This window comes from Xenopus tropicalis, chromosome 2 (genome assembly GCF_000004195.4).
Source record: "Xenopus tropicalis strain Nigerian chromosome 2, UCB_Xtro_10.0, whole genome shotgun sequence".
NCBI classification, from domain to species: domain Eukaryota; kingdom Metazoa; phylum Chordata; class Amphibia; order Anura; family Pipidae; genus Xenopus; species Xenopus tropicalis.
In genome coordinates this window covers 50,797,450-50,811,810 of record NC_030678.2, presented here as the reverse complement: position 1 = coordinate 50,811,810, position 14,361 = coordinate 50,797,450, and the positions used below count along the sequence as shown (strand labels likewise).

Sequence of the window (14,361 nt, the reverse complement as noted above, 5' to 3'; positions counted from 1 at the left end):
GTTTTTTAAAGGATAAAGAATAAGTGAAAATCCCCCCCAATAATGAATAATATATGGTGCTGCTTTCACTCTTGGCTAAAAATGATTATCTTTAATATTGTCCCCTTTATTGAAGCTTCCCATAGATCTGCTATGGTCCCTATCTGTGTTTGAAATGAGGGCTGAGTGCGTGTCCAAGCAGTCCCTGCCAGAAGCACAGCAGGAGGGGGTTAACGGATTACAACTCTACAGTCACACAAGAAGCAACAGGCTTTAGTTCCCTATCTGGTCAGCCTAGCTACTGATTGGTTCCTGTCCTACAGTGCAGTGTGCTGAGTGCCACCGGCTCCCCTGCACAGCCTGGGAAAGGAGGCAGGAGGAAGAGGAATAGATGGGTGGGACTAATAGAGTTGAAATAAATAATGCATATAATGCATTGGCATATTCTTGTTTTTCACACAATATGTCTCCTTTAAAAATATATTGCTTTATTAATAGATATTAGTTCTGAAATGTACAGAGAAGCTTTAATATGAGGTATATTAAAAATGTAAGAACTACATGGTTTATAGCAAATAATAATAATAATAAGTAGCTGTATCTCTTTTCATAATCTGTGCTGCTTGTGTGAAAATGCCTGAAAAGTATATTGAGGCAGTTTCTAAAAGCTTACATTTTAGAGCAGCGGTTGTAAAACTTTTTCTGTTTTTCCTGACATGTAAATTATACTTTAAAAAGCAAGGAAAACTAGCTCTGGGTTTCTTAGCTTAGCTTATACAAAGAGATACCAGAATAGATATTAATTCCCCTGACATTGAGTCAGAGGAGTCCAGGATGGTCAAAGTGAGTTAAATGTGTGTTTTATCAGTAGTTTGAACATGGATACTTAGGGGGAGATTTACTAATCCACGAACGGACCGAAAGCGTCCGAAAGCGTTTTTTTCGTTTTTTGTGACTTTTCCGTTGCCGGCGCGAATTTGTCGTTTATTTTCCACAGTGCCATTTATTCCTATGGAAGGCTTCCAAAATCATGCAAAGTCGGAAAGGTTTTTCCGCCATTCATGATCGTTCAATACGAAAAAGTCGTGACGGCGACGAAAAAGTCACGCAAAATACAAAAAAATCGCGACGGCAACGAAAAAGTCGCACAATTTTCATTTCCAATTCGATTTTTTCCCTTTCGGATTCGTGGATTAGTAAATCTCCCCCTTAGTTTATTGCCAGTTGTGGTATATTTCACACAGAGATAGAAGAAATGTACATGGTCTTGTTTTACTTATGGATGTATGATGTATGTATTGATTGTATTTATGTATGTATTGATTGTATGTATGTATGTATGTATTGATTGTATGTATGTATGTATTGATTGTATGTATGTATGTATTGATTGACTAAATTAGTTATTCATTATAGTGCTGCACATAACAGTGATCCTGATTTATTGGTGACAGTGATAACATAAAACAGTGCACTGTTATGGTGCCAGAGGTCATAGTTACAGCAATATAATGTTCATTTAAATTGAGTATCATGCTTTAAACAGATATCACTTTGTCAGTGTTGTATCAAAAAGTGGGAAAATACCCTTACCTTCCCTAGAATTATATCTTAGGGACAACCCAAATATGTCAATAAATGTCAAGCTTTGATGACCTATATTAGTGAGACAAGGAACTTGGTCATCCACTGGCTGTACAACAGAGAGAAGGATCAGCTTCCATGGAACGATCTCTAGGGAGTTATATAAGGAACTGGGGTGGTGAATATCTGAATTGGAGTACGTTTGTTCAGTACAAATGGGGCACAGATACACTTGTAGTTTTTTAAAGCATACTTTAGGTATCATGTGCAATGCATTTTGTTATCAAAATAAGATCATTTGTTCATTTAATATAAACCAGGTCAAAGCCATCCACAAGGAAATTTAGAGAAGCATAGCTTGATCTGCCTCCCCATCGTTAATGGGCTTCTAAGGGCAATGTCCTAATTTTGAAGCATCAGCAGTTAAGACACTTAAGAACTTAGAGAGGATTAGTTGCTGCTAATTGGGGAATTCAGGCAATGACACCAGGGAAAGGATCATGATTAACCAGTGAAGAACTGGTATGAGCTTTAAGTACTTGATGTTTTGTGTTATATTTTAGTGTTTTTGTATTTCTAGTTCTGCAATTTCATTATGTAGGAATAATTGTTCCACTTAGAGATGTTCCATCTTTACCTAATCATACTTCTTCAACAACTGACTAATAGAAAATATTATACTTTTCAATACAGTATATTACATTTTAAGTCAAATTGCAAGAAGCTTTTTAGTTTTTTGCAAAGTTTAATGCAATGATCCCCAACTAGTGGTTCGTCCCAGTGGCCTTAAATTTCTGCAGTAAATTCGAGCAGTAGATTCATGTGTCTGTTAGACTGTTTGTAGCACTGATCATTTATGCAGCTCTTATTCCTAATATTTATCTTACACACAAACACACACATTAAGACTAGTTCCAACGGCAAGTTAACTTATCAATATGTATTAGAAATGTTGGATGCACCAAGCTCATGAGCCCAGCTCCAGCAATGGCAATCATTGTGTCACAGTCCCGCACTACTGCAATGCCCTCAAACTTCTAAGTTGTACAGACAGCATTATAAATCCATGATTTTATTTTTCTCTCATTTGCAGAGGAGCCTTTTCAGAAGTCTACCTTGTGAAGCATAGATCTACTGGGCAGCACTATGCTTTGAAATGTATTAAGAAAGTCAACAGTTCCCGAGACAAGAGCCTGGAGAATGAGATAGCAGTGCTGAAGAGGTAAGCAATATCAGCATGAATCTGTAAATAAAGTACACAGCAGCTAAACAATAAGTTATAAATACCATATCGTATAGGATATATGCCCAAAGAAATGTAATTAAAGGGACGGTTCACCTTTAAGCAACTATTAATATGTTATAGAAGGGGCAATTTTTGGCAACTTGTTAATTGGTTTTCATTTTTATTTTGTATAGTTTTTAAATTATTTACCTTCTTATGACACTTTACAGCTTTCAATTGGGTGTTACTGACCCCAGCAGCCAAAAAACTTTTGTTATTGGTAGTTTTTATTGCTTATATTTTTATTCGGGCCCTCTCCTATTCATATTCCAGTCTTCAACTAAAGCCACTGCCTGGCTGCTAGGGTCATTTAGACCCTAGCAACAAGATAGGCGTTGAAATGCCAAACTGGAGATGTTTAAGAAGTAATTGAAAAAACACAAATAATAAAAAATGATAAAATGTATAATTAGGTTAGATTATTGGTATATTAATATGTATTCCTCTTTGGGATCTGTGTAACATACCTCTCTTATCTAATTCTCTTTCTTTAGGATTAAACATGAAAACATTGTGACACTTGAAGATATTTATGAGAGCTCTTCACATTTCTATCTTGTTATGCAACTGTAAGTTCACATTGGGTCAGCATTAAATGGGTCTGTCTGGGTGTCTGTATGTACTAAGCATTACATCAGTTACTGAATGAAGCCATTGGTTGGGCACACAATCAAGGGAAAAGTTCTAAAGGAAGACTGAATACCTAGGCTAGGCAACTTTGTTCATAGGGCCACAATTGATTAATACAACTCATGATTCATGTTGCAGACAAGACAGACATATTTGAAACGGCATAGCTTACAGCTAAAGGCTCTCCATGGCTCTCAATGACATAGCAAATGTGAAACAACCCTTTGAAAACAGGCAGTATGCATATAACAGTTATATCTAGGCAAGAAGGAGTCCATTTGGGTCAAAAGAAGCCTCTCAGTTTAATGTATATATATAAAAATTGCCATTTCATTAAACTGTGCTTGCTTTGCTAATAAATGGTATCACATAGATCTTCATGCTGTTAATTTGTTGCTTCTGAAAATTTTTGCAACTTCAATTATTGTAGTTTCCATTTTTTCTCCCTGTTTTATTACAGTTGCCACCTGAGGGCCATTGTTTCAGGACAGGGAATTCTTTAAAATGAAGTTATACCTATGTGACAAATCATCCCTATGTAATATTTTGCTTTACTAGTTATTAGGCACACAGGTACAGCAAATCTATCTAATGTAGCTTATTTTAGCCATCCCACAGTGTAAAGGAGCAATAAAATCAGTTCTTCCTTGTAAAAAAGATTTCTTGATCTGGCTTTTCTGCATTCAGGTGTACGGGGAGGAAATGAACCAATTAATTCATACTGTGCTGTGGAGTGGAATGCTCCACATAAGGAATGCTTATGGGTACCTACTCTAAGGCTAATGCCACACGGGCATATTCTTGACAAGCTGAAAACTGCTTGCCGAGAATACACCCCGCTACTGTATATTTAGCCTACCTTGTGCCTGCACCTGAATGAATGGAATATGCTCGGGTGCAGGCACATGTAGCCAATATCCACCAAAAAACACGAGACTTCATATTTTAGGCGGATATCGGCTACATGTGCCTGCACCCGAGCGTATTCCATTCATTCAGGTGCAGGCACAAGTATGAGCATATGGCGCGTATTTTTGGCAAGCGTTTTTCGGCTTCTGGAAACTATACTCCATATGCATGTTGTGGCATTAGCCTAAGACCCTGTGTGATGTTTCAGGTCACTTTTAATGAACTGATGCCATACACTTACTTATTCTATTACTAGTTCCGATAAATGAGCCAGTTATGGCAGTGCTGTCTCTTGGTTTTTATAGCAAAATGCATTGATGGTACAAATAAAACTTTTCTTCAGGGTCTCCGGGGGAGAATTGTTTGACCGCATTTTAGAACGTGGAGTTTACACTGAGAAAGATGCCAGCAATGTGATACGCCAAGTCCTTTCTGCTGTGAAATATCTTCATGACAATGGCATTGTACACAGGGATTTAAAAGTAAGAGAAAACCCTATTATGATAGAGAATTCTGCTGAAAATTAGTTTTTTTTTTAGAAGGAAAAATAAACAGAAAAGTGCTCACAGTTATCAGTAAAAGAACAATGTTTTTATTTGTCATAGGAGATTCATGTTCTGGAAATAATTGTAGTTTAGTGCTACTATTTGTGAGACAAAAAATGCCCACGCATGTGACTATTTCCATAGCAATTTTCTGTGAAAGAATCTTCCATTGTTAAATGATTGCAAATGACTAACTGCATTTGTCGGCATGCAGAGTTTAACAACAGAGGAGTATTTTTCCCTTACAAATATAGTCTTTGCTATTGGCTGGCCATGTTATTGAAAGCACTAAAGCAGAGAGAAAAACAAATCCATAAATGATCAATAACACTGAAAAACATCAAAATGATTCATTTCATCTGACACACCAGTTAGTTCTATCCTGTTCATAGAAAATGTTTTATTTGAAGCAGAAGTGGTGTTTACATTTTATTATTTCTGACCAGCTCTTATGGTGGTCGGCCATAATGTTGTCTAAACAAAACCCACTGCATTCTATTGTATCCAAGGGGGATCTTGGCTTGGCCTTACCATAAACCATCTTCAAAAAATAAACTGTAGGTATTTTTAAATAAAAATATTGTGATTTCTAGAAAAGGGTACAAAAAAATTGTCAACAGGACAGACTAAGGGGGTCATTTACTAACTAATGGATTTTTTTTTTCCAATTCAGATTTTTAGAGCTAAGTATCCAAAAGGCTAAAAATCTGACAATATGCCAGCTAAAACTTGCCGAGTTCATGTAGAAGTCAATGGCAAAGGTCCCTTCCTTTTTCTTGAAGTTCTTCCTTTCGTCTCGAAACTTTGGAGATTTCACTGGGCTTTGTCTGAAAAAACGACATTTTCAAATTGTCACAGCGACAATTCGATAGAGTTTTCACAGCGACAATTTGAAAAAGTTGCATTTTTTAGCGACTTTTCCTTGAGACTTGTTTTAGTAAGTATAAGACATTCAAGAAAATGAGTTTAGTCGAATTTGAAATTAAAAAAAATTAGTAAATCTGTGCCTGAATGTGACATGGAATGTATTGTGTTATTGATAGTTGTTTGAGTCCCTAATGCCAAGGATATAAAATGGCATCTCTGTCACTGAGCACACAATGCATTGTGATGCCACATATACACTCTACTTGGCACACACAGGCAGTATAGGTCAGGGAGGGTATGGCACACACAGGAAGGGTAGGGCAGGCAGAGTATGGCACACACAGTCAGGGTAGGGCAGGCAGAGTATGGCACACACAGGCAGGGTAGGGCAGGCAGAGTATGGCACACAGAGGCAGCATAAGGAAGGCAGAGTATGGCACACACAGGCAGGGTAGGACAGGCAGAGTATAGCACACACAGACAGCATAGGACAGGCAGAGTGCTGCCTGTGTGTGCCATACTCTGCTTGCCCTATGCTGCTTGTGGGAGGTGAACCTGGCAGGGGTTTGTTGTGGGAGTTTGTTAGCAGTTGGAAATAGCCATTAAATGGTCCCAAAGGTGTGTAATTATGTACTGGGGGTTGCTCTGCTAACCACAGGGGAGGAGGAGGCATATGGAATTTAAGGGTATATCTTAATATGACATAATTCTTTCACATATGCGTTGTCTTCTTCACTGCCCTTTGATAGAGGTTTATTTTATACTTTCAAAATAGTTGTTTTTTGAATAGTGAACCCATGAAGTAAGTGAACAATGTAATTTACAGCCAGAAAACCTACTGTATCTAACACCTGATGAGAATTCCAAGATAATGATAACAGACTTTGGCCTTTCTAAAATGGAAGAAAATGGCATCATGTCTACCGCATGTGGCACTCCAGGATATGTGGGTGAGTAAAACATGACCATGAGCCTGTAAAACTCCAACTGGGTTTTAAAAGACAGTAAATTGAATAGAAAACAAACACAAATGACAATAATGAAAACGCCAAGCTATATGCTCCAGTAAAATCCTACTTATAAGGAAATGCACCAACTGTTGGGGGAATATACCAAACGTTGATAAAACAAAACATAGGCTCAATGCAAATAATTGCTCCTTTGTGCTTATTTTATTTAAATGCTCAACCCACAATGGTATTTAATCTCATCTGCCCTGTTAGAAAGATTGCACAACTTGTAGTTTGCACCAGTGCACAGTGTAAGCAATGAAGAAGAGTTCATTTGTCCCATTACTGCACAATCCCTGTGTTTGATATACTTTATGTTATTTCTTTTGTGTGTTACCTAGCACCGGAAGTCCTTGCTCAAAAACCATACAGTAAAGCAGTGGACTGCTGGTCGATTGGAGTCATTACCTATATTTTGTAAGTTCTTTTCCTTCAGTCTGCATGGGGTTAGTACTCCAGTTAGTATCAGAATATGCATAGATTTTTGTTTTGTTTGTTAATTACTCTTAAATAGTAGGTACTAAATTAGCAAAGAATAGGGGACCCAACATAAGTGACGCAGTAGGTAGCTTGGTTGATTTCTGGGTAGCTATTGTCTGGCCAAAATTATAGTAACATAGTAATATAGTAAGTTAGGTTGAAAAAAGACATACATTCATTAAGTTCAACCTTAATGCCTGTATATAACTTGTCAACTGCTAGTTGATTCAGAGGGAGGCAAGAAACCCCATTTGAAAATTCTTTTCTGACTCCAAGATGGCAATTGGACTGGTCCCTAGATCAACTTGTACTAAGAGCTATCTCCCATAACCCTGTATTCCCTCACTTGCTAAAAAGCCATCCAACCCCTAATTAAAGCTATATAATGTATCAGCCAGTATGACTGGTTCAGGGAGTGAATTCCACAACTTCACAGCTCTCACAGTAAAAAATCCTTTCCGAATATTTAAACAGAACCTCCCTTCTTCTAAACAGAGTGGGTGCCCTTGTGTCAGTTAGAAGAACACAGCTCTTCTATTAAATCTGTTGCGATTGGTTGTTCTTCATGCCAATCCCATGTATTTTTGTATCTGCGTGATACTATATAATATACTTTTATATACTGTGTGATAATATATAATATACTTCCAATATAGACTATGTGGATACCCTCCATTTTATGAAGAAACAGAGTCCAGACTTTTTGAGAAGATTAGAGAAGGAGCATATGAGTTTGAATCTCCGTTTTGGGATGACATTTCCAAATCTGGTATGTATGAACAGATGTAGACCTAACCACTGACTCCATAACTTTACCAAGTTTAACAAAAGAAAAACGAATTTGTACAAGAAACTGCTGCACAAAAATAAAATGGCTCAGCCAATTTAATTAATATATAGAGGAAATTCTTTGAGGGGTAATAATGAGCACCCTTCATCAACATTCATATCTTTTGGTGTTGGCTGCCTGTGTTTTATTTCTGCTGTTTCATATGCTGTTTTACCTGGGTTCACACTATATTTAATTGCCTGTCTGCTGAAAGCAAGTTCCTTCTCAAACATATTCATATTGTGTTCTGGAACTAAATAATAGTAACACATATTCACTGTCTTTTTTCTTCAGCAAAAGACTTCATTAGCTGCCTCCTAGAAAAAGATTCAAAGAAGAGATATAACTGTGAGAAAGCTCTTAAGCACCCTTGGTAAGACATGTATGAAATATCCCAGCTGCCTTCATGTTCCAAACCATGCAGTGGGGAGGTTTGTTTTAATGCAACATCTGTGTATTAAATTAATATACTTCTCCTCAGTGCCATAAAAGGTCTTTGGTCTTAAAATACAAAAGTAAATTTGCCTACTAACAAAAGCTGAGCATTTTAGAGAATTTTGGCTGATCTCGCTATTAATGTGAATAAGTACATCATACTGTCTGCTATTAACATAATGGAGGTTGTATAATATCTTGGATACATGTAAAGGCAATATTATTGTTCACTAAAAAATAATTTGTATGACTATGTAATAGCTGCCTTTAACGGACATTTACACTTACCACAAATGGTAATGGAGTATTTTTTATTTATGCTGTTCTGTAGACTAAATGAAAGCCAAAAGTCCAGCAATGGGGTTCACTTCTTGACTCTAGCAGTTGCTGTTTGGAATACAGCTAGCTCCTACAATAAAAGTCTTCCTACCTATCTCCACTGTAATTCAACAGAATCTTAAGGGCTTGTTGCTCCATTAACTGAATGCTGTTTTAAATGGAAATTCCATGGTCATTATGCTATGTTTGATAAGTATAATTTTCCAACATTCTATAAAAAAAAACCTTTTCTTCTGCAGGATTGCTGGGAACACTGCCCTCCACCGAGATATCTATCGTTCAGTGAGCATTCAAATCAAAAAGAACTTTGCTAAAAGCAAGTGGAAAGTAAGTTATCTTTATGTCAATACCTTAAATGTTACCTTGTTGCATGTTATATAATGCAGTGGCATACTTCCCTGTCCCGATATTTATATTCATTGTTCGCGGGCGAAATGCCATCCCACCGGCGAAAATGTAAATCGCCGGTGGGATGGCATACGCGGCAGCGTGATTTCAGTGAAATCGCGGAAGTTGCCTTGAGAGGAAACTCGGGGAGATTAGTCGCCCACGAACAGGGAGATTTGTCGCGGGCGACTAATCTACCCATGTGCCAGAGCCCTTAAGGTAGTAAAACATCAAACTCAGGAAATAAAGTTTTATATGTCAAAAAGTTAATGTTTGATTAATTTCTAATCTTTGATTAGTGTTAAGTTGTTTAAAGACTTATCACTGATTCAGAAGTGATCTAACACTATAAAGGTCATGGAACCTAAATAATCTGCACTGTAGAAAAGAATACTATCATCTTAATGTAGCATGTTTACTTTATGCTAACTATTGGTCATTTTCCTTCCAGCAAGCATTTAATGCTGCGACTGTGGTATATCATATGAAAAAACTTCACATGAATAACAGTCAGACTAGCGCCAATGTTCCCACTATAAAAGTGTCTGATGCCACAAGACCAAACACCCCTAATGTCAAAAACACAGAGGAAAGGAACAATGTTGAAATCCTAAAACTGCATCCAGGTGTATCAAATGGAATGCCTGTAAGATCAGGTACAGCCAAGTCTTGTGGTACCATAAATGTTGAGAGGAACTCCTGCTTGGGAACAGTATCAGTTCATGAACCTTGCACTAGCAAGTCAAACAATGCCTTACCATCTCATTTTGGGCAACCTCAATCAGAGGAACGCAAGAATCAATCACAAAATCAATCAACTGAATTGAATTCTAACTCCCACATGTTAAGCAGGGGGGTCCAGAGTAATAACCCTGGTTCTAGAAAAATGCTCAGTAAGAATGCCACACAAAATTGTGCAACCCAAACCAGCCCAGATCACCACATGCCTATGGAAAAAAATCAAAGTTGTATGATGAAAGATGACCACTTGCATAGAAAGTCATCCTCATCGACAAAGGGCAGTCAGGCATCTGTGACTGTCAGTGTAAATAAACCAGCGCAAAAAGACAGCAATACAAAGGAGCAAAAGCAAAATATTCTAAGTACCAAGAATATTTCTCATTCACTAGATCTCCCATCACCCCCTGTCCATAACAGTGAATCTCCCAAAAGCTCATTGCGTAAAACACCTTCAACAAATTCTCCTTCTAAGAAGTCAGCAGTTCCGAAAAGTATTTCAATTAGCAGCTCCCAAAAACCTCCTCCTTCCCAAAAATCTCCAGTGCAAGTGACTCTTTCTCCAAAAATCCCTTCTGAAAATATTGTTGCCCAAACCTCTGTTCAAGACCATTTAGACAGAAGGAACACATCCCCAAAGAAGTCTACCTTGGACTATAACACATTATGTACAGATATGCCTCAGTGCAGACCCTTGGACTTATCTAATGGACCCTTTAAGACTGATAAGATTTCCGCTTCTGCTAACGTATACGTAACAAATGGAATGTCGAGTGAGACCTACGAGAAAGGCAAGCCCATTTCCTGCACTGAATCAGGGCTGGTAAAGAAAGGGCACAAGAAGCAGTAAGTTCCCTTTAAAATAGTAAAATGTTTTGGAAAATGTACTCAAACTATCCTGCAGACATCTTGTATCATAAATAATGATTTTTAAGTACATCTTATTGCTCTTCATTGAGGATCAGCTCTTATTGGAGAGATCTAACTAGCTAGCTATGCACATGGGAGGAACATTTTGAATACATAACACTCATGAGGCAGCCAAGAGATTCTTTCAGTTACAGACAAGGAACTAACAATGTTGCAGGAAATTTAGAAACACTGTGGTCTGGGAATTTCTAAGGACTTATTTAGTTCTAAAGATGGAAAGGTAAAGAGGTTTTGTAAAGGCCCTGGTATATGTATAGATATACATTTGAGCCAGGCTCCATAATTCTGTTCTTACACCACTTTTTATAATTTATGCAATCTAAAAATCATATAAAAATAATCAGACAATGACTGTATATTAAAAAGAGGAGATAATTATTTATAGTAAACAAGTGTCAAGTGACCTCACTAAGCACCAATGGCAACAATGAAGTCTCTAAGCAAATGTTTGTAAGCCTAGAATTTATAAATTAGTATTAGATTTTGTCTTATATGAAATTCAAACACTTTCCACTTATTCTCTATACAGGTATAGGACCCGTTATCCAGAATGCTTGGGATCAAGAGTATTCCAGATAAGGGGTCTTTCCATAATTTGGATCTCCATACCTTAAGTCTACTAAAAAATCAATAAAACATTAATTAAACCCAATAGGATTGTTTTGCATCCAATAAGGATTAATTATTAGTGATGAGCGAATCTGTTCCGTTTCGCTTCGCCGAAAAATTCGCGAATCTTTCAAAAGATACGCGAAACGGCGAAAAATTCGCAAAACCGCGAAAATGTTGTGCGACAAAAAAATTTGTCGCCCGCGGCTATTGTTTTGTCGCGCGGCTATTGTTTCGTCGCCCGCGGCTATTATTTCGTCGCGCGGATATTGTTTCGTCGCCCGCGGCTATTGTTTTGTCGCGCGGCTATTGTTTCATCTCCCGCGACTATTGTTTTGTCGCGCGCGGCTCTTATTTTGTCCCCCACGGCTATTGTTTTGTCGCGCGCTATTGTTTTGTCGCCCGCGACTATTCTTTTTTGACGCCGGTGACAATTTTTGGACGTGCGGCAAATTTTTCCGCAGTGAAATTTTTCATCCGTTTTGCTAAACAATCCACCAATGGCGAAACGCGGAAATTCGCCGCGAATCCATGCCTGGCGAAACTTTTCGCCCATCACTATTAATTATATCTTAGTTGGGATTAATTACAAGGTACTGTTTTATTACTACAGAGAAAAAGGAAATCAGTTTAAAATTCTGAATTATTTGATTAAAATGGAGTCTATGGGAGACAGGCTTTCCTTAATTCGGAGCTTTCTGGATAACGGGTTTCCGGATAAGGGATCCCATACCTGTACTTTCAATATTATATTGATTAATATTCTTTAAAATTTTGCTAAAAAATTGTTCTCAACAATCCAGAAATTAACATTTTGGTTATAATGGGAACGATGTCTGTTTCATTGGTGATTATTACTATGTCAGTATATGTCTGTGCTAACAAGGTCAGCTCAGAGGAGCAGACAAACCATATGTGAAGTAACCAAAAAATCATCTCATAGAGCCTTATACGTTTTGTGTCTGTCTGACTAAGTGTCAGACATGAAATGCATAGGACTCTGTAAGATAATTTTTCAATAAAGATTTTTTTCAACTTTTAATTGCATTTTTGTTGGCCTGTTTGAGGGTTCCCAGAGTACTCTGAACCTTTGGTTACTTCACATACCTGATATCTGAGTGTATTGCAGTTTAGTGGGTAGAAACACTATAGAACGCAGTTGGCCTAATGGAAACTTCTTAGGTGGATTAGAAGCAGTATTCTTCATGTGAAACACCACCTGAAAACATGTAGAAAATTGTGATTTCCTTTGTTTCCTCAGGAATTTCTTGAATGCTGTTACTGCTCCAATGAAAGGGACAAATTATACCCACTGCGGCAGTGGCCAGACAGGCGTCTGTTCAATCATGTGACCTGCGTGGTTATCATTGACGTGTATGCATTTTTCATAGTAAGTGGAACATTTCCAGATCTAATCAGGGATTACTTTGCAGAGAATGCTGACTTGGCACACAGACATTAGGCCTAATGGCAGAATGAATGGACCTGTGCAAAGTTTAATCACAACTTACAAACAACTGGTTAAATGACTTTATAACTGGGTGGCCATGGCCAGCTCTCTCAGCAATGGCCATTGTAATGCCTGACCAAGCAGTTTCCAACCAGTCTAAACAGTCTAGAAACCTGTTCCAACTTATCTTAGGAATGTCAAGTAATTGTGGACAGATACCAGACCACTTTGAAAGTAACAAAAGTGTAAAACCCATATGAGGCCCATATGAGGCCAGTTAAACTGTGAGTGTAAAGGTGGCCACACACGTGGCGATTTGCAATCTTTCGTGCGACCATTGGTCGCACGAAAGATCGTACAATCAGCCACAGACCGTTCAGGGCTGAAACAGCAGATAAGGAGGTAGAAATAATAGGATTTCTACCTCCTTCTGCCGATTCAGCGCTGACGGCAGATCTTGCTCAGGCGCCTTCTATGGCGCCCTATCAAAATCTTCCAATGTATGAAACCCACTTATTGTACAGCGCTGCGGAATATGTTGGCGCTTTATAAATAAATGTTAATAATAATAATTTTAACCCGCCCGATCGGCAAGTCGACCGATATCAGCAGCCTCCTGGGATAACGGTTGACTCGCCGACTTGCCATACATGCACCGAATATCGTACGAAACAAGGTTTCATACAATATTATCGGTGCGTGTATGGCCAGCTTAAGAGTCTTGCTTTGTAATCTATACAAATGGCTTACTTGATGGTGAATTATCCATTTAATTGGTGGTGTCTAACAGATATTGACTGTTAAAAAGACAAACATATGGTGTCATTGTATCTGGTAACATCCCTGGAAGTAGTTACCCATCCTTATTAAAATATGGCTCCACAATAAAAGTTTTATAAAACCTGTTGCACAATACCCAAGCAAAACAGCCAATAACTTTCTAGCACTATTGCTGCTTTGTGCATTCTCTACTTTCTCTTGTCTTATTATAATCATGAGTTTTATGGCATAGATTTCACTGTATAATATTATTAGTCTTATTTTCAGACTTGTATGAGGGGGGCCACTTACCAACCATAGGATTTTTCCCCCCCCCATTTTTAGTGCTGAAAAAAAAGTTTCTCCAGCTAAAACTTGTTGAGATCATGCAGAAGTCAATGGCAGATGTCCCTTCCCTTCCCTGGAGGATCCTTCTTTTGCTTTGAAATTTTTGACGCTGGTTTTTTTGCGCAACAGTTCAAAAAAAAGTAGAGGTTTTGGTGCAACAATTTGAAAACATTGCAGTTTTCAGTTCAGACTTTTAAGTAAATGTCAGACATCTGTGGAAATTATTTTATTCAAATTTTAAAAATAAA

At 37.8% G+C, this 14,361-nt stretch overlaps 1 protein-coding gene across 1 annotated transcript in view; it reads left to right on the top strand.

Moving 5' to 3' along the window:
* The window catches only part of camk1g (calcium/calmodulin-dependent protein kinase IG), a 43,094-nt gene that overhangs the window by 26,099 nt on the left and 2,634 nt on the right, over positions 1–14,361 (top strand). The window contains exons 5-14 of the mRNA XM_004910734.3: positions 2,657–2,785; positions 3,343–3,417; positions 4,731–4,869; positions 6,626–6,749; positions 7,151–7,226; positions 7,946–8,058; positions 8,413–8,491; positions 9,132–9,219; positions 9,731–10,863; positions 12,818–12,946. Of these exons, the coding sequence (XP_004910791.1) occupies positions 2,657–2,785; positions 3,343–3,417; positions 4,731–4,869; positions 6,626–6,749; positions 7,151–7,226; positions 7,946–8,058; positions 8,413–8,491; positions 9,132–9,219; positions 9,731–10,863; positions 12,818–12,908 (2,047 nt within the window). The 3' untranslated portion in view covers positions 12,909–12,946. The remainder of the gene's footprint in view (positions 1–2,656; positions 2,786–3,342; positions 3,418–4,730; positions 4,870–6,625; positions 6,750–7,150; positions 7,227–7,945; positions 8,059–8,412; positions 8,492–9,131; positions 9,220–9,730; positions 10,864–12,817; positions 12,947–14,361) is intronic.